General features: G+C 49.1%; 1 protein-coding gene across 1 annotated transcript; it reads left to right on the forward strand.

Moving 5' to 3' along the window:
- Positions 1-10,336: 10,336 nt before the first annotated feature.
- Positions 10,337-12,343, forward strand: LOC131480222 (protein phosphatase 1A). The gene has a single exon (XM_058663843.1). It carries the CDS (start codon positions 10,357-10,359, stop codon positions 11,503-11,505), a length of 1,149 nt encoding a protein of 382 aa, XP_058519826.1. The 5' UTR covers positions 10,337-10,356; the 3' UTR covers positions 11,506-12,343.
- The last annotated feature ends 8,849 nt before the right edge of the window (positions 12,344-21,192 follow it).

Below are 21,192 nucleotides of genomic sequence, written 5' to 3' on the forward strand. Positions count from 1 at the left end.
TCCCTGCTTGTGGCCTGGGAAAGCAGTCGAGGATGGCCCAGCATTGCATGGGAGACCTGGAAGAAGCTCCTGGCTCCTGGCTTCAGATTGGCTGAGCTCCTGTTGCAGGGTGCGAGCGAGATCACACCAGTCAAATCTTAGGTTTAATAAGGAGTTCTTTTTTTTTTTTTTTTAAGATTTATTCAGTTTATTACAAAGTCAGATATACAGAGAGGAGGAGAGACAGAGAGGAAGATCTTCCATCCGATGATCCACTCCCCAAGTGAGCTGCAACGGCCGGTGCGTGCCGATCCGAAGCCGGGAACCAGGAACCTCTTCCGGGTCTCCCACGTGGGCACAGGGTCCCAAAGCTTTGGGCCGTCCTCAACTGCCTTCCCAGGCCACAAGCAGGGAGCTGGATGGGAAGTGGATCTGCCGGGATTAGAACGAGCGCCCATATGGGATCCTGGCACATTCAAGGCAAGGACTTTAGCTGCTAGGCCACGCCTCCGGGCCCAAGGAGTTCTTTATTAACTAAGCTTGGAGATAATAGAGCACAATAGCAAATCACAAGTCCAAACGGCAATCTAACTAATCATAACCCAATGAATCATAATTCCCAAAGGAACAAATGGTCATTATCCTTAAGTCTATTCATTAAGCTGAAGACTTATGTCCCAGCTTCCCCAACAATACAAGTTATCCTAAGAGACATGCAGTGAATAACCTGGACACACTTACAAAGCTGTAGACATTCACCTTTCCCTGGCTTTTCTGCCCAATTTTTACTACTGCTAGGCCTCACCCCTCTTGGAACTCCAGATAGTACACAAAGCAGAAACAACATCATTATAACCATTGCCTCATTTAAGCAGTACACAGGGACCATGCTCAGGGGATTACCCATCCTGGGTCAGCCAAGAGTCGAGGTGCTAGTGTAATGGAAGCACCTGGCCAGAAAGAGAGAGCCCCTGCTTCATGGGCCTTTTAAAGGGGCTTGTGAGGGGAGTGGTTACACGACAATGCAATACCATCCCCTCTCAGTTGATAGGTGAGTCACAGGTGGGTAGGAGCGAATGCCTAAGTGTTGTGGACTAAGGAGTTGATTAGTGCTCCTTGGGATGGCAGGAACAGGAACTGGGCTTGTAGCTAAAAACACCTAGACTAATTGCACTTCCAATATCCTGGCTCATTTAGGATGTGGGGCAAGTGGTTGAGGATGGAATTAACATTCCATTGCTGTTAGGACTCACCTTCAGGACAGAGGGTAGGGGACACAGCCAAATTTCATTTGCCCACTGTCAATGGGTGCTGGCTATCACTGGCTGCACCCCATAACACTCCGGCAATTGTGGGCACTTGGGGAGTGAGCCAGTGGATGGAAGATCTTCCTTTCTGTTTTTCCTTCTCTGTGTATGTGCCTTTCTGATAAAAATAAATAAATCTTAAAAAAAAAAAAAAAAAAGATTGTATGTGTCGTTGTCTTCAGCAGTTTTGCTGTTGTGCCCTGGGGTGACATTTTTTGTTTTCTCTTCTGTATTTGTCCAGCTTGAGTCTTCTGAGATTCTTAAGAATGTGACTCAGTCCCTCACCATTTATTCAGAACGGTCTGGTGCCCCATTAACTTTACCATCACTTCCTGGGTTCTGGCTGTCCTGGTTTCCTAAATCCAAGGGATTGTCCAGCCTGTCCAAGACAGGGCCCTGGGTCTCTCACGTGATGGTGCCACAAGCCTGACACACAGGTTGCTGTGGGTTACGTGATAAGCAAACCAACAGTCCCATCTCAAATGACATCTGTAAGAAGCAAACTAACATTTGCCGTGGGAAGATGGACAGACACGTTGCTGGACTGACTCAGAGCATAGTTCCTCGGTTTGCTTTTTCCGGCTGATAGTAGGAATGTTCTTTAGCCTTCCCCTGGCCTTTGGTTTGTGTTCTGGGACCAGAAATGGCAAGGGCAGGGGAGGGGCTGGGGCAAGAATGAAGCAGGGAGGAGGAGGTGTTTTCTATTTTTTTTCAAGAGAGGAAATGGGTGGGGCCCCTCTGTTTTATCACGAAACCACGAAGAGAATGTCAACTGTGGTTTTTAGGGGGTGGAAAGGACTCGGGTTAATCGATTACCATTTCCTCCAACTGTTGTGTTCTTTCAGATTTTCTCTAACAAACAGAAGGGGTGTGCCTCACCCTTGCCCTTGATACAGAGTTAGACATTGTCTTCCATGCTTTAGCCAGGTGAACCACTTTTCTCCTCACCGCCGCCCTGTGGGGTAGGCACTAGGTTACCCCAGGTTACATAACGCCAGTGTTCACTACCCTCCGGCCTGGAGCCAGCCAGTGTGCCTCCATCAGCTCAGGCCATGTTCCTGTAAGCTGGCGACACGCAGTAGCTCTCCTGCAGCTTGGCTCGGCACCCCACAGCTGGCTAGTTTGAGCCAAGAGTCACTGAACACAACACACACTGTGTTTCCAAGGCTTTACTGCTTTCAATAAGGAATAGAAAAAAATTCCGTTTTTAGGGGGCTGCATACCCACATGACAATATTTTGGAAATTTTGGATTAAACAGAAAATACTATTAAAATCAATTTCATTTTTTTCTTTCTCATTTTTTAATTTTTCCTTATTATTTATTTGAAAGAGAAAGATCTCCCTTCTACTGGTGCACTCTCCAAATATTTGCACCAGTCAGGGCTGGGCTGGACCAGCTTGAAGCCAGGAGCTGGGATACGCATGTAGGATCCCCAGTAAGTGGCAAGGACCCAAAGTTTTGAGGCACCACCTGTTGCTTCTAGGGGTGCATGTTAGCAAGAAGCTGGATTTAGGAGTAGAGCCAAGACTCAAACTCAGAGACTCTCTGATACGGGATGTGAGCATACCAGGGGTCAATGTGTGCATACCAAGGAGCATACCAAGTCGCTGCAACAGCTGGAGCTGCGCCGATCTGAAGCCAGGAGTCAGGAGATGCTTCCAGGTCTCTCACATGGGCGCAGGGTCCCAAGGCCATCCTTGACCGTTTTCCCACGCCACACACAAGGAGCTGGTTGGGAAGCACGGCAGTGGGGATTAGAACAGGAGCCCATATGGGATCCTGGTGCATGCAAGGCGAGAACTTTAACTGCTAGGCTACCGCACCGGGCCCTGGTGATGTATTTCTATCAAGCAGTATTGGCCTATAGAAGGTCAGTGCTGCCATCTGCCCCCATCTAGCAATGAGGAAAGTGAGTGGGTCAATTTCCCACTAGGGTCAGGCAGCTCACTGGGGATGGCATCCAGGCCTCCAGCCTCAGCTGGCTGTGTCGCTGTCCTCTCCTCAGCCTCAACTTCTCCCCTTGTCTCTGGTCAGATAGCCATACATACCCGACACATGTGGAGACTCAGGTGTTCACTGAAGGCTCCACGAGTCCCAAGCAAGCACCAGGCACAATGATGCCCTGGTGAGGCTCTGCATGAAATGACAGCAGCAGCCGTGCCAGCTAGCCATCACTGAGGATGGGCATGCACAGCCGCCTTTCACTGTCACACCAACCACAGGAGACCACAGTTAACAGCCCTGCTTTGCACACAGGGAAGCTGAGACTTGGAGAGATCAGATGTGTCGCCCAGGGTCACACAGCGGCAGGTGGTGCAGCCAGCACTCGAACCTGAATTTGCCTGGGCTGAGAGCTTGACCAACTCTAGACTTAGTGGGAAGGGCCATTTGCATGGTCAGGCAGCTAGAACGCACTGTAGAAAGTGACAGGCGAGAGGCCCCCATGGGCTACTCATGTTGTGTCAATCTTTAAAAAAAAAAAAAAAGCAAGAATCAGAGAGATATTCTCCAAAGAACAATGGTATTTCCTGGGGAATAGTGGAGCATTGCCGGCAATTACGTGTGTGCCATAGTACGCTCTGGTGTGTTCCGAAAGGTTGAGGCAAGGGGAAGTTTTTAAAGACAAAACTGAAGATGATTACATCAGATACTCTGAAACCATATTCCTTGACCACAATGATTAATAACCAGGGTGATGTCAATCAAAGGCTGGACAGTTGCTGGGGCAGATGCCTCCAGAGAAGGACGTCACACGCAAGACCAGCCTGGCTTCTGCAGGCTTGTGGTCTTTCCTGCTGGCCAATCATGTGTTAAGAGCCCTTCCTGCAGAACCTCCTGGCTTCCTTATTTTTTGTTGTTGTTGTTGTTAGGGTTGACATAGTGACTCCATCTTTATTCAGATGACTTTTCTAGTCCATGCACAACTGAAGCAAAAATGTCAAGAGAGCCAAACTGGAAAGCCAATACACTCCAGGACAACCCGGGCTACACACAGGCTCACACATGTTTGCCTGGTCCTCAGGCCCATGGGAGGAGGAAGCGTCAGTGAAGAGGGAGGCAGGGCAGTGGGCAGCACAGGTGTCCTCACGACTGAGAGTCAGGCTGGAAGGTTCCGTGTGTTCAGCACCAGAATCTTTCTCAAAAGGGCTGGATTAGTTGGTCTTGGCAGAGCGGGCAGTGCTCTTGAAGGCCGAGAGACAATGAGGTCCACACATTTCCACTATACAGATTGGCCCCAAGTTGGGTGAACATTTGGCTTCTGGGGGCAGACTTCCTCGCTCTGCCGATGGTGAAGTCCCGGCTGCGTGACAAACAGATGGACATAGCGCTGCAGAATTCATCGTTCCTGGGCTCTTTCCCTTCGTTTCATCCCTGTGGGTCTTGGACTAGCTCAAGGTATGGATCTTTCTGGAAGGCCTGCTTCTGTTGATAAATGGCTGCCCAGGTGCCACAGCAGCATCCCTGGGGTGGTGCAGCATTGCCGGTGACAGCTCCGGCTGCCACGCTCCCACTCCCTGCATGCCAGGGAGGACTGCAGGGTTGTGAACACACCTCAGTGTCTCGTTGTGTTTCTTTCTCTAGCTTAGCCAAGGTCTAATGCAAGAACAGTTACAAATAATGGGGATGGCTCTTGCTTGTTTATCTGTTTTGGGGAGATCTGCATTTAAAAAACAAATTCTTAGAAGTCTCTTCCTTCCTCCCTCCCTCTCTCCCTCTCTTTTTTTGTTCCTTCCTTTTTCCCTTTCTCTTTGTTTCTCTCTCTCTCCCTCCCTCCCTGCCTTCCTTATTTCCCTTCCTTCCTTCCTTGCTTCCTTCTTTCTTTATTTCTTTCCTTCTTCATGGATTTAAATCATTCCTTCAGGGCCTTAGCATCATGGAGAATTCACAAAAGCAAGGGCAGGGGTTGGACTAGCGGAGATGTAGGTTGTCCGCTGACATTTTGCTCCAAGGTAACTCTTGGTGGCAGGGCTGCCTCGTGCCCGGCAAGGGCTGCCGGGCGGGGGCAGGGGGCAGGCTGGAGGGGAAAGAACTTCCATCAGAACCTCTCGAGGCCCACAGTTTCCTGTCCCCAGCTGCCCTGGCCACCACCAGATGTGCCCTGCTGACACCACTCCGATGTCAGTGTCTGCGTGGAGGTAAGCCGGCCGGAGGAGCATCCATTCCTTCCTTCATGCATGTAGTTCATGTCCAGAGAAACTTCTGAAGCGTTGTGTGAAATGGCACTGAAAGGTAAGCTGTTCAAATCATATGTTGGGCCCAGGGTTGTGGCACAGTATGTTAAGCCACCACCTGTGATTGCTGGAATCTCAGATGGGTGTTTGCTGGTTCAAATCCTGGCTGCTCTACCTCTGATCCAGCTCCTGCTAATGTACCTGGGGAAGCAGTAGAAAAATGGCCCAAGTGCTTGGGCCCCTGCCACCCACGTGGGAGACTCCAGTGGAACTCCTAGCTGCTAGCTTCAGCTTGGCCTAACTTCAGCCATTGCAGCCCTTTGGGCAGTGAGCCAGGGGACAGAAGCTCAATCTCTCTCTGTGCGTATGTATTTCTGTCTCTCCTTTCTGCCACTTTGCCCTTCAAATAGATAAATCTTTTTAAAAATTAAAAATACATTTAAAATTTAAAAATTTAAAATAAATAATACATTTTCAAGTAAATATTTATTTATTTATTTGAAAGAGAGAGAGAGCCAGTGCTCTGATCCGCTGGCTCACTCCTCAAGATGCCCACAGTGGACAGGACTCCGTCAGGTCCGAGTAGAAACCAGGGGTTCACGCCAGGCCTCCCACACAGGTCTCAGGAAGCCAAGTCCTCCAGCCCTCCCCTGCTGCCTCTGGGTCCGCATTAACCAGGAAACTGGTGTCAGAAACCAGATGCAGGAATCATACCCAAGGACTCTGACGTGGGACTCAGATGTCTTCATTACTAGGCTAACTGTCCATCCCCCCCGCAAAATCTTATTTCTATGCAAAAATATACATATTTGAAAACTGTGTATATGAGGGAATCTTCAAAACCTCACGAAAAGGTGAGTCATGAGAAAACTATGCATAATTTTCAAAAACAATGTTTTTTGCACCCAAACAGACTTATCTTTTCATTTCACTGCTGTTCAGACTTCTTTGAAGTCCCTGTGTATGTGGTTCAAGGCAAACGGGGTAGAGCTGGACTTGAACTCAAGGCTTTCTTGTCTTCTCTGAGCCTTCATTCCTCCTCTGTGAAGCGGGAATCATGGGGTACCCAGGTGCAGAGGAACCTTCTAGTGGGGATCACATCCTCAAAACTGACCTTGCCCCTCCCCCCACTCCCTGAGGTCATGGGAGATGAACTTGAACTCCCAGCTGCAGGCCTGGTGTGCTCTGAGGCCCAGTTCGCAAGGAATTTCCATGGGCCGTGGAGGCCATGCCCTCCTGCTCCCTGCACTTGGGCTTGCACACAGGTATTTTCTGTTCTGCTTCACGCGTGGCAGCCTGAGTTCTCTCAAAACCAAAACAGAAACCGAGTTAAAAAGTCAAAACTCCCTTGAACAAAAATATCCATGAGTATGCTCCATTTACTGAAAACCAAGGGTTCAGAAGAGAAGCCAGATTACAGCACCCATTAGACATAGGATTGGACTGGCACGGTGACATTGCGGCTTATTTTTTAAAAAAAAGATTTACTTATTTTTTATTTGAAAGGCAGAATTACAAAAAGAGACGGAGAGACAGAGAGATTTCTCTGTTTATTGGCTCATTCTCCAAATGGCCACAACACATAGAGCTAGACTTGTCTAAGCTGGGAGCCAGGACCTTCTCCCAGCTTCCTGCACAAACCTAGATACTTGGGCCATCCTCTTCTGCTTTCCCAGGCACATCAGCAGGAAGCCAGATGGGAAGTGGAGCAGTCAGCGCCCACATGGCACGCTGGCATCTCACGCAGACGCTTAGCCAGCTACACCAAAGTGCCGGCTCAACACTGCTGTGTCTGAGTTCATGCTGGTTACCTCGCTGGAGAGCCTATTGTTGCAGCCTCACCCTGAAGCTGAAGAGCAACTTTCTAGCTCCAACTCCCCCTCTCTTCTTCCCTCCACCTGCCTCCTTACCCACTCAAGTGCTGGCTCACATCATCACTGCCAAGTAACCCTGACCTCATTGTTTTTGAAGATTTCTTCTTATTTATGCAAAAGGTAGAGATACAGAGATCCTCCCCAGATGGCCACAACAGTCGGGTGTGACCCAAGCTGAAGCCAGGGTCTCCCATCTGGGTGCTAGGGGCCTAAGTACTTGGGCCATCATCCATTATTTTCCCAGGTGCGTTAGCAGGGCGCTGGGTGGAAGTGGAACAGCTGGGATGCCAATGGGCACAGGCATGGGATTGCCTGCCTCACAAGCCGGGGGTTTCACCTGCTGTACCAAACACTGGTCCCATTCTCAGCTCATGTTTTAGAGTCTTCCTGTTTCCTGCCAGCACTCTTGGCACTCACTGTGTAATAAAGGTCTTCACTGTGTTGTATTCTCTTGTCTCTCTCCCACTTACCACCATGGAAATCATCTCTTCACCTGTCCAGCTGTCCACTTCCTACATGAGTGCAGGATTCTGCACTCCACACAATCTAGTACCCTCGTACCCAAAACCGCCAGGAGCTGCTTCCCCATGGCGGGTGGGGCCAGATCTGCAAGCAGCAATTGATTGATCTAAGGCCCCCACCGCGTCTTCCACGCACTGTCGTACAGGGATATCCAACACTGACCTTGAAGTGGTTACCCGTGCCACTCCCTCTAAGTCCTGCCCATGTGACTCTCCACCTCCAGCTGCAGGCACAGCCCTTGGCTGGTGTGACCTCGGGGAGTGAGGGGTGGTCCAGCGTTGTGCATCATGCCAGGAAAGGGCAACCTGAATGCAGGCAGAACTAGAGAGGACACTGGATACCTAAGACCCGTTGCAGCGTCCTTTGAGATTTAGAGAGTGACACCAGTTCCGACTGCGTCCCCCTGACCCCACGGGTGGCATTTGTCATCAGGAGGATATTCATGGCCCTGATTTCACCATGGGAGAATAGGCCTGGGGAAAGGGGTTTTGGAAGACAGCTGGTTGGCTTGTATTGGGCAGTTTAGAATCCAGGAGTTCCCAGCACAGAGAAGTGGGAATTTGGTCAACCTCGGTAGGGGTGGAGTGAGCCGGAGCGCCTTTGTCAGGGTGTCAGCAGGTGGCGCTCTAAGGCAAGTACTGAAGGGCTGAGCAAGCGGATGGTTGGGGGGGCTGGAGCTTTCCTCTACTTCCCAGGAAATGACTCCGCGAGATGACTTCATTCCTGGGTGGGCATTGGGACCCACGAGGGGAGGGGCAGAAGCACTATCCCTTCATTAAACGTGACAGTGGTGGGCGCAACTGGCGGTGGTCTTCTTGCCTTGTTCATTCTACATTCATCAGCGTTCTCATCAGTTTAAGTGCAACTTTTGTACCTGTTCACAGGTGCCGGAATTTCATCAGTCAGACTCCTGTCTGGGCAGCGCAGTGGGCAGATGGGAGCAAGGGGCCAAAGACTCGTGTCTGAGCTGGGAGAGTGGGGACTGGAGAGGCCTGCCACCGTGAAGAACACACCCAAAGCTCTCCCCTCTCCCCATGCCTCGCCCTGCTGTGACTGTGGGGCACTTGTGCGCAGCTCTACCACATCTAGGGCACTGATGGCACATGTTCCCCAGAGTCTGACGAGCATTTTCTAAGTTTGCATCTTATCTGCCACCACTGGATGGTAAAATGGGCGAGTCCTATCTTGTCCATCACTAATATCATGCCAACTGTTGCTGCTGGGGTAACACACGAGGTTCCGTGAAGACCTGCTGCTGATGCTATTGATGATGATGGTGACCTTGTTGGCATCCGCAGTGAGGCAAGCCCTGAACATCAAAGTCGTTATTAATTATATCAAAGGTCACTGAGGCAGGGAGGGGCAGGAGCCTAAGGGCATCCAGTGACTGCCCAAGAAGCAGCCCTATTTCAGGCAGCTGAGGACAAGGGGAGGCCTCCCAGCAAGCTACTCCTTCCCTCATTGCCAGTCCTGTACACCTGCAGGGCTGATATATGTGATCATCTGAATCCCAACAGTGGGCCTCCCCCGCCACCTGCCAAGCAGAGACATTGAATGCATCTCTTACTTGTGTTGTCTTTTGGCATTCCCTGGGCACAGTACTGGATAATGCTGTCAGTCTACTTTGCTTTTTGGAGCACTTACTTCAGGGCACTTCTTGAGCTAAGGACTGAGATGCACAAATGAGCTGCCACAGACAGGGGCCTCACACTAACTCCTGACTCGTTGGGACATCATTGTCTGCTGTCGGGAGGGCCTGGGCTGACTCTTGGCTTCAGCTCATGATTCTTGCTGGTGCAGATGCTGGCTCAGGTGGCTGGGTTCCTGTCTCCCACATGGGAGACCTGGCTGGAGTTTCTAACTCCTGGCTTTGGCTTGGCCCACCCCAGGCCATTGCAGGTACTTAGGGGGAAATGAATCAGTGGATGGGAACTCTCTCAAATGAAATAAGTAAAAACCTTTTTAAAAGAAACTCTGGGCCGCGCTAGAGGCGGCGGCGGCGGCGCTGGGGACGGGCGCGCGCGCGCGCGGGAGCTGGCGAGCAGTGGTGTCGGCGCCTGCCCCGGCCCCGCGGCTTCGGGGGGCTCCGGCGGCTCGCAGCTCGGGGGGTTGTGGGGGGGGCGGGTAAGGAGAACGGGTGGTCGGGGCGGGGGGGAGGGGGGACGCCAGGCAGGTGAGGGCGCTAAGGCGATGAGGCCTCGGCTCTTCCTCCTCCTCCTTCGGGACCCGCTCTCTGCCTCCCGCTCCGACGCCCGGATGATCTGAGCCGCGAGGGCGCCGAGAGCCGGGGGCCCGGACGCAGCCCGGCTCCTCCCCTGGTCGGCCGCTGCCGCGGGGACCCCCTGCTCGCCCCCTGCCCGCCGCCTCGGCCGACCGAGGGACCTGCCCGCCCGCGGCTGCTCCGGTTAAGTGAAAATTAATTTTTAAAAGGAAGAACAGAAAATAGAGGAGCTTGCTGAGACTGGGCAGGAGCACACTGAACTAGAGGATCAAGACATAATGGGAGCATTTTTAGACAAGCCAAAGATGGAAAAGCATAATGCCCAGGGGCAGGGCAACGGGCTGCGGTATGGGCTGAGCAGCATGCAGGGCTGGCGCGTGGAAATGGAGGATGCGCACACGGCTGTGATCGGTTTGCCAAGCGGACTTGAAACGTGGTCCTTCTTTGCTGTATATGATGGGCATGCTGGTTCTCAGGTTGCCAAATACTGCTGTGAGCATTTGTTAGATCACATCACCAATAACCAGGATTTTAAAGGGTCTGCAGGAGCACCTTCGGTGGAGAATGTAAAGAATGGGATCAGAACAGGTTTCCTGGAGATCGATGAACACATGAGAGTCATGTCAGAGAAGAAGCATGGTGCAGATAGAAGTGGGTCAACAGCTGTGGGTGTCTTAATTTCTCCCCAACATACTTACTTCATTAACTGTGGAGACTCAAGAGGTCTACTGTGTAGGAACAGGAAAGTTCACTTCTTCACACAGGACCACAAGCCAAGTAATCCACTGGAAAAAGAACGAATTCAGAATGCAGGCGGCTCCGTGATGATTCAGCGTGTGAATGGCTCTCTGGCTGTATCGAGGGCCCTTGGGGATTTTGATTACAAATGTGTCCATGGGAAAGGTCCCACAGAGCAGCTGGTCTCCCCAGAGCCCGAAGTCCACGATATTGAGAGGTCTGAAGAAGACGATCAGTTCATCATCCTTGCGTGTGATGGCATATGGGATGTTATGGGGAACGAAGAGCTCTGTGAGTTTGTGAGATCCAGGCTTGAAGTTACTGATGACCTGGAGAAGGTGTGCAATGAAGTGGTCGACACCTGTTTGTATAAGGGAAGTCGAGACAACATGAGTGTGATTTTGATCTGTTTTCCAAATGCACCCAAAGTGTCAGCAGAAGCGGTGAAGAAGGAGGCAGAGTTGGACAAGTACCTGGAATGCAGAGTAGAAGAAATCATAAAGAAGCAGGGGGAAGGCGTCCCTGACTTAGTCCACGTGATGCGCACGTTAGCCAGCGAGAGCATCCCCAGCCTCCCTCCCGGGGGCGACCTGGCTAGCAAGCGGAATGTAATTGAAGCCGTTTACAATAGACTGAATCCTTACAAAAACGATGACACTGAGTCTGCATCAACCGATGATATGTGGTAAAACTGCTCATCTAGCCATGGAGTTTACCTGCACCTCCCAAGGAGAGTACGGCTTGAACCTTTTAACATCCATCAAGAAGGGATATGACGTGGTGAGAGAGATTACATCAGAGAACTTCAGCAGTACAACAGCTAGCCCAGAACTGATTTTTTTGTGTGTGTGAATTTGAGACTTATGTAAAAGTGATTTCAAACCATAATTCATGTTGTAAATCAGACTCCAGCAATTTTTGTTGTATGATTTTGTTTTTTTTTTGTAAAGTATAATTGTCTATGTACAAAATGCTCATATTTAATTATGAACTGCTTTAAATCACTATCAAAGTTATAAGAAACGTTTGGCTTGTTGTGTGAAGCAACAGATATATAACCCTTTCAGGTCATGTTCCGTTTGGACTTGGGGTGGGGACAGGGAGAGCAGCAGCCACATCAGCCTCGGTGCTCAAATGTGCACCTGATTATGGAGAATAATGACAGAGCTAAGCATCCAAGGAGTTACTGATAACCACCTTCATGTTCCTGGCAGCAGGATTGGCGCTCCTGGTGAAGCCGTTGCCCTCATCTAGCTGTCTTTCTGAATGTGCTCTCCTTTCCGCTGTGAGTACTGCAGGCAAAACAGTATATTCCTAAGGACATCAGTCTGGAGGCTGAGATGCCTTGGTTCTTGGCACCTCTTTTCCAAGTCCTTACATTTAATTACTAATTGATGAGCAGCAGCTTCCTACATACTGTAGGAGACTGCCATATTTTTGCTATCATGATTGGCTGGGCCTGCTGCTGTCCTAGTAAGATACTCTGAATTCCATTTTATCAATAAAGCTTGATTTAACAAACAAGAAGTTTAAAAAAAAAAAAAAAAAAAAAAAAAAAAAAGAAACTCTGATGGACAGCAATCAAACTGTAAGGTCAGGGTCAAGGTGAGTGCTGTAGAGGCCTGCATGTCCCCAGGGAGGAAGACTGGGAAGCAAGTTAGTTCTTCTTCCACCCCTGGAGGCAGGGGACCTGCATGGAAGGGACAGACTCCTGTTCCCCAGGAGGCCCCTGTAGGCTGAGGCTGTGCTTGTGAATGTGGGGGATGGCATGCCCTGAGGGGAAGCCAGCCACAGATGCTCTAGCACCTTCCTGTGGGATCAGAGAACAGGTTTCCACTGCCCGATTCAGAACCCTACGCACTGTTTCCTGCATGGGAAGTAAGAAGAGAAGTCACCGCTCAACTGAGAAGACCGCTCTTGTCCCAGTTTTCCCAGGACTTTCTCAATGTTAGCGATGTTTTTTATTTTTTTATATTTTATGTTTTTCCAACAGAGAGAGTTGATTTTTCCCCAAAAGGCTTGTGACCCTGCACCCACATGGGAGACCTGGAAGAAGCTTCTGGTTCCTGGCTTCGGATTAGTTCAGCTTTGGAAATTGTGGCCATGTGTGGAATGAACCAGCAGATGAGAGATTTTTTTCCCTCTGTCTCTCCTTTTCTGTGTAAATCTGCCTTTCCAATAAAAATAAATATGTATTTAAAAAAAAAAAGAATTGATTTTCCATCCATTGGTTTACTTTCCCAATAGTTACCATGGCCGGGGCTTGGCCAGGCTGAACCAGGACCCTACCCACTGGGGTCTCCCATAGGCATGGCAGGGACCCAAGCACTTGGCCCTTTTCCACTGCCTTCCCAGGTGCATTAGCAGGGAGCTGAGTGGGAACTGGAGCAACAGGGACTCAAACCAGTGCTCACATGGGATCCTGGCACTCTAAGTGTCTATGCCACAACTCTTCTCCCAGGAGTGACCTGATTTTAAAACTGCCAAGTCTTCAATCCTGGGGAGCTCCCTGTGACCTGAGCAGTCCAGGATCCTTGGACTCCCTGTCCTAGTCTCTGCACAGTGCACAGTTCAGGGCCAGAAGGGTGGGCTGGCAGTGGCAGTAGAATGATGCAGGAGGCACTTACAGCTGGGGAGACCCAAAGGTCAGAGAGGATTTTTTTGTTGTTTGTTTTTAATTGAAAAAGCAGATTTACAGACAGGAGAGACCGAAAGATCGTCCATCTGCTGGTTCACTCCCCAAATGGCCGCAACAACCAGAGCTGAACTAATCTGACACCAGGAGCCAGGAGCTTCTTCTGGGTCTCCCACGTTGGTGCAGGGTCCCAAGACTTCTGCTTTCCCAGACCAGAAACAGGGAGCTGGACAGGAAGTGGAGCAACTGGGACACAAACCAGTACCCATATGGGATGCTGGCACTTGCAGTCAGAGAATTAGGCAATTGAGTCATTGTGCTGGGCACACACACCCCCATGTGAGATGCCAGTGTTTACAAGGGGAGGATTAGCCAATCAAGCCACTGTGTCAGGTCAGGTGGTTTAAAAGCTTCCGAAGGTGCTGCCGCAGCCAAAGTCAGAGTCCAGCACCAATGCTGCTGATCATCCCAAGTTGGCTGTGAGAGCCCGCTCTACATGGCCTGGCTGATCCATTGGCTCCCTGACTCTGGAGCTCACCCACACACCCTTGTTTCTCCCGCCAAGCACACTGTGTGTCCTCCTCTCCTCTCTCCTGGACCACTCTCTTGCTCTTTGTACCTCTGAGCTTGAGCTTCAAACTCCAATTCCATTCAGCCGTGACCCAGCTGCTCCAGCATCTTTCTGTTGGAGCAACTGAAAGAGATCTCACAGGACAGAGCAGTTGGCTGTGCCCCAGGGTCCTGCCCCGACCCTCAACCCAGGGGAGCCTATTTCCCATGGGAGCCTCTTTCCGGGTGGAGCCAGGATGCAACAGCCCAAGTCCTACATCCACTCCACTGTTGGGGGTGAGAGAATGCCGTGTAGCCTCCTGCTTCTGTACTCACACTGGGAATTCGCACAGCTCAAGCCAGGTCTCTGTCCACATGGGCCCTAAAGCCCCCGAGTGCAGGTGGGAAATGTTCAGCACCCCTAAGAACAAGTGCTCACAGTCCCCTTCTTCCTGGCTCCTTATGCACTGTCACCCTCTCGATTTATCTGAGTGGAGCTGTCAGAAGTCAGTTGGACTCTCCAAACTGGTCTCCCAGCTCTTCCCTGATTCACTCCTAAAAGCAATCTTTTACAAACATGAATTAGATCATGCCAGCCGTGTAATCCACCAATCAACATACTAAGTAAGACTATCTGCTTTGTGGAGCAGAAAAGCATTTGTCACATTTGTCACATGGTAGCTTCCATTTATAGTCAAAAAGGAGTGGAAGGAGCAGGTGCATGGTGCAGGGGTTAGGATGAGGCTTGGGACGCTGATCCCCTCATCCCAGGATCGAGTACCTAGCTGTGTCCCAACTCCTCTGCTTCCAGTCCTGCTCTCTGCTAACACACACGCTGGGAGGCAGTGACATAAGTGTTGGGATTCCTGCTGCCCACACTGGAGACCTGGTTTGGGGTCTTGGCTCCTAGCTTTGGCCAGGACCAACAAATGGCAGTTTTCTGTCTGTCTCTTTCGCTTCTTTTGTCTCTCTTCCTTTCAAATAGTTTACAAAAATTTCAGAAACCTTGAAAATCTACTAATACCCTCAATCTTGCAGAGGCACCTGTGACAAACCTTCAGCTACATCTTTCTTGATGAAGAAAAATGAATGGTTCTCCAAAAATCAGGAGCAAGCAAAGATGTCTGCTCTTTCTGTTTTTATTCTATCTTGAATTGGAAACCCAGAAGAAATGGGCACATTTTCACTCAACATTGTACTGTAACAACAAAGCTAAAAAAAACTAGCGGGCATACATGGTGGAGATGAACATGTAAAATTTTTATTCAGAATCAACATGATATCTACAAAAAAAATCTCAAGGAGGGGCCATTTCTGCGGCTTCATAGCTAAAGTCATAGCCTGCAATGCCAGCATCCCATATGGGTACCAGTTCAAGTCTTGACTGTTCCACTTCCTATTCAACTCCTAAGACACCTGGGAAAGTGGCAGACGATGGCCCAAGTGTTTGGGTTCCAGTACCCACACGGGAGACCCAGATGAAGCTCCTGGCTCTTGGCTTCAGCCTGGCTTAGCCCTGGCCATTTCAACCATCTGGAGAGTGAACTGACAATGGAAGATCTTCCTTCCTCCCTTTCTTCCTTTCTTCTTTTCTTTCTTTTTTTAGATTTATCTATTTCATTTAAAATGCAGATTTGTGGAGAAAAGGAGAGAGCTCTCCAACCATCATTTCACTTCCTAAATGGCCACAACAGCTTGAACCAGGAGCTTTTTACAGGACTTCAAAGCAAGTGCAAGAGCCCAAGGACTTGAACCATCCTCTACTGATTTCCCAGTCCATAAGTAAAGAGCCAGATTAGAAGTGGAGCAGTGGGAACATGGTCCAGTGCCCATATGGGATGCTGGCACTGCAAGGTTGAGTATCAACCTACTGTGCCACCATGCTGTTCCCTCTCCGCCCACTTTCCCCCATACCCTCCCATCTTTCCTTCTCTTTCGCTATAGGAAAAAAAAAAGCCCTAAGGAATCAACAGGAAAATTTGGGGCAGGCACTTTGGTGCAGTGGATTAAACTACTTCCTGTAATACTGGTTTCCCATGTGAGCACTAGCTGAGAGCAGCATTGACTGTTCCGCTTCTGAGCCAGCTCCCTGTTACTGCACCTGGGAAAGTATCACAAGATGGTCCAAAGACTTGGGCCCCTGCCACCCACATGGGGGATGCACAGGGCATTCCAGGCTCCTGGCTTTGGCCTAGCCCAGCCCAGGACTTTGCAGCTTTGAGGAGTGAACCAGTAGATGGAAGATCTCCCTTTCCCCCTCTCTCTGCCCACCACCTCCCAGTTTCTACCCCTCTCTTTCTGTAACCTTTCCTTTCAAACCAATCAATGAATTTTAAAAAAAGACAAAAAGCGAATACGCAGTTTTTAGCAAGGCCATGGTACCAAAATTTAACATACAAACTGGCTTTTTTCAGTTGTATTTCTAGCAATTAACAATTAAAAACAGAAGTTTAAAAAATGTATTTATGGGGGCTATGTTGGTTGTAGCTGGTCAATAAATAAGTATTTAAAACGGCACAGATGGAGTTTGTATTCCCGGCTTTGGCCTGGCCTTCTCCCAGCCTTTTCAGCCATTTGGGGAATGGACAAATAGATAGAAAATCTTTCTCTCTGTGTCTTGTAACCCTGCATCAACTAAATAAACAAATATTAAAGGAAAAAAAAGAAGTGGATTGTTAGTTCAGACCTTATTCAAGCACTAATTTAAGCTAGATGAGCGATCTAAATGTAAAACATAAAAGTTAAAAATGCTAGAGGATAACAGCAGACAAATCCCTTGAGTTAGGCAAAGCTTTCTGGATAACTCACAAGAACCATAAGCCATAAAGGAAAAAAGTAGATGCATTGAATTTCACCAGAATTGAACACTCATACTCTTCAAAAGATGGAAGAAAATGATAAGATAAGGCCAGTTGGGGGAAAAACATGTGGAAACCGCGTATCAGTGATGTGTAGAAGGCATTCAGAATATATGAAGAACTCTTAGCGCACAGTACAGAGCCATACAACCTGATTGAAAAGGAAGAGGAAAGCTTGAATTAATACTTCACTAAAGATACTTGGAAATTTCCAAAAAGCACATGAAGAGAAAGACATGCAACATCATCACCTGCCAGAGAAATGGAGACCAGGACCTCACGGAAACACTACTCTCCACCACTAAAATAGTTCAACTTCAACAAAATTCACTTACTTTATTGGAAAAGTAAATTTTAAAGAGAGAAGGAGAGACAGAGAGAAAGAGCTTCCATCTGCTGGTTTATTCCTCAAATGGCCGCAACTGGCCAGAGCTGAGCTGATCTGAAGCCGGGAACCAGAAGTTTCTTCCAGGTCTCCCACGTGGGTGCAGGGTCTCAATGTTTTGGACTATCTTTTTGCTTTCCCAGACCAGAAGCAGGGAACTGGATGGGAAATGGAGCAACTGGGGCACGAACTGGTGCCCATATGGAATGCCAGCACTTGCAGGCAGATCAGCCAATTCAATCATTGTGCTGGCCCTAAAATGATTGAAGTATAAAAAGAGTGATAGCTCTAAGTGCTGGTGAGGACACAGAGCAGTTGGACCCTCCCACACAGCTGGTGGGCGTGAGGAATGTACAGTCAAAGTGGAAACAACTTAGAATGTCTTGTCAAATGAAACATACATGTATCCCAAATCCCCCAACCCCACCATTCTTCCTAGGCATTTACCCAAGAGAAGCAAAAACACATGTACACAGATAGTCCAGCACACTTCATTCATGATGACCCTACCCCGGAAAGGAATGCCAGTTAACTGGCAAAAGCAGAAACAGACTGAGGCGTATGCCTGCAACAGGATCCCACTCAATGGTAAGCAAGACACAGATGACTGCTAGAGGCCCCGGGGGAGGAATCTGAAAAACATGAATGCTGAACCCATACCTAACAGGAGTGCCTCTTCTCAGTAATAGACATGTTATATGATATTCTATCACTCGGACCTACAAAACACAAACCTACAGGTTGGGCACTGGGTGTGACCAGTGGGCTGAGAAGAGGCCTTGGGAAAGGTTTTGGAACAAGCAAAAGTGGTCTGTTAGGCTGCAGCAGTGGCTACGCAGGTGTGTGTATTTGCCCATGTTCCTCCAGCCACATACTCCACCAAGGTGACATTTAGATGTGCCAATCATCCTCTGATAATGTGGGGTTTGTGGAATCAAATCCTGCAGCTACCCTGCCCTGGTGCAAAGGGTGCAATTGGCATGCTGTGGTCTGTAGGGCTCTTCCTGGTCCGCTCTGCTCCTGTACCAACCTCGCCCTTTAACATAGATCCCCGGGGCCTCCAGTTTTTTCACACTCGATTTCCCTTTCTAGCACCTTCAGTGGCTGCCCCTCCTCTTTCTCAGTTTCACTAGTCTTTACCCCACCGTTGCGCTAAACAGCAGCATCAGTTCACCTCACCTGTCTTCTTTATCAGCATTTTGATCTTCCTTATCTGTGAGAACAAGGCCCTCATCTAGTTCATTCACCAGATCTGTTCAGAATCTCTGGCACCTAGCTAGCCCAGCCAGGCTGGACACAGGAAGAAGCCCTCAAAGCTGCTTGTGCCGAATTTCCTCCGAAGGTTAAAGGAGTTGCCATGTGACCCAGCAGCTCCTCTCCCAGATGCATGCCCCAAAGGACTGGAGACATTCACTCACACAAAAAAATTGAACATGAGAACCTGAGGCAGCATGGATGGTAACAGCTGAACCTTGGAGATGGTCTGAAGTCTGCCACCTGCTGAGTGGATTGAGACAGGGTGCATCTGGGTGATAGGACCCATGGCAATGAGCAGGTGTGACTCCAGTTTGGTTCCTGGAATAGGTTTCCAGTGTAACTAACTGCAACAATCTGCTTCTGTAGAGATGCTTATTAGCTGATCGTCCTAGGGTATACATTGATTGGATTGTGTGCTGCTTAAGTTGATTGATTTGAAATGTGCCTGAGTTAATTGGGAAATCCCTGTCTACTGCGTGCCAATGGGAGCTTAAAAATCCCTGACGTCATGCAGTGTGGAGGTTCCTTCAGTGGGAGTGCAGGGGGAGCTGCCGCCGTCAAGCTTGGCCAATAAGGACTCCTCCTTACATCATTCATTTTGTGTCCGGCATGATCTCTCTGTAACAGGATGAGGAGTGGGTGGCTGATCACCACAGCAGAACGTGATTTCACAATGAAAAGGCCGGAAGTACTGATACCAGCTGTAGAGTGGAGGGATCTTGAGCACAGCACTATCAGTGACAGCAACCAGTCACAATTGGCTGTGCGTTCTAAGTGTCTACTTACAGGAATTGCCCCAAATGGACAACTCTGTAGATATGCAAAGTAGCTTAGTGGTTGCCTGTGGCTGGGGGCAGGAAGTGGGGAGAATTGGGGAGAGAATGCTAATGAGTAAGAAATTCTTTGGGGACTGATGAAATGTCCTAAAATTGATTGTGGTGATGATTCTACACCTGTGTGAATCTAAGAGCAGTTATTTAATTTGACACCTTTGAAAGGGTGAATTGCATGGTATCTGAATTCTGTCTCAATGACCTTGTTACAAATTCGTACAGGATGAAGAAATGAATGAATGAATGAGCCGATTCATTCAGGGGCCTCCTGGCTATTAAAGGAGATAAATCTGGCAGGACAGTCCCAGGATTTGGTAGCTGGGACTCAATTAATTGCTCAATTAATGTGCACAACAGCCTGTGCACATGCATGCACCCAGCACCCTATCCCATATGAGAATTTCAGGCCTATGGGGTATTTCATTCCAGGCCTGGGAGGGGCTCCTGGTGGTCCCCTCCACCTTGTTCTCTGCAGCCCAAGTACAGCACTCCATTGGGTGGTTGAACTGTCACTCCACTCAGCTTAATCATTCCTGTTACCTCCTCTATATGTGTCACCTGCACCCGTGAGTTACCAATCTGAACTTGGGCTGATGACTCGGACCCTATGGTGTTACACCAGCCCTGACCCAATGCGGACTGGGAGAGCTGGCTTGTCCAGGCACTGGGATGAACAGAGAGTCAAGGCATCCAGTGATGAGAGTGGGAGGGGTGGGTGAAAGGGCAGGAGGATTCTGGTCTTCCTCATCCCAAACCTTGGATCTCAGAGTACTTGGAACAGACGTGGTTCCAGGCAGGGCTGAGGACGCCGGCTGGTTAACCTCATTGTTTCCCTGGAGATTTTTCTCTTTGTGGTTAGAGTTCCGTGTACAACAAAGGAGCCCCAGACAGCCGGCAGGCCTCTGGGCATGGGTTGGGAAGAAAGAGCAAGTGTGGGCAGGAGACAAGTCTTCAGATTCCTGGCCTCTCCGAATGTTCGGCCACAGGGCCTTAGAAGACTGCATTGGGACCCAGTGGCCAGGATCGAGGAGCCCTAGCATGCCTGCCAGCTCCCACATTCTGCGCGTCCGACTGAGCCACAGCCTATGCTATGTACGTCATCTCTCTGCGCACCCACAGCCCTTCCAGTACCGCCTGTTCTCCTGCCCGGGTTTCAGGAGAGCACCCTAAGGCTCAGAGAAATCAAAGCTGCCCATCACGGACCTCCCACATGGTGGTGTCAAGTTCAAACTTGGGTTCATGTGACTCAGACCAAAGTCTCAACCACTACCCCATACTCCTGAATTCTGAAATTCTAGAAACCCTGGCTCTCTTTTTTGCTGCTTTCAAGAATGCTCAATGCATCATAAGAACTATCTCAAGGAGGTAGAGCCATGAGTCAGCCAATGGAAGTTATTCTGTAGGAGGATGGAGGCATTTTTCTTTGTGACCAGTGGAAGCAATTTAGCTATGAAGCAACTCCTGTTGGCAGACAAGTATAGATTCAATACAGACTTGTTGATTGATTAATTGCTTGAATTTATGAGGGCACATGAGAGAATTAAATGAATCAATGAACACTTATTGAGTGCCTCTTACAGCCAGTGACAGTAGACCAGACCACCTTGGATTTTTAAATATTAGAGATGAACTCGGATAAAAATATTACTATTCCAATGGAACAAAATACAGCTGTTAATCAAGCTAAACAGAAGCCACTTTACATTTGTTTTAGATTTTCTAAATATATTGAAAAGTTCCATTATTTCAAAGCTGGGGGACGATGTAGTTAAGAAAAATATTGCATAAGAGCACATGCTACCATTTTGATTCATTGTTACCCAATTTAACCTTACAAGCCCACGGGATAGGCGTTACAC

This window comes from Ochotona princeps, chromosome 4 (assembly GCF_030435755.1).
Source record: "Ochotona princeps isolate mOchPri1 chromosome 4, mOchPri1.hap1, whole genome shotgun sequence".
Classification (NCBI taxonomy): Eukaryota; Metazoa; Chordata; class Mammalia; order Lagomorpha; family Ochotonidae; genus Ochotona; species Ochotona princeps.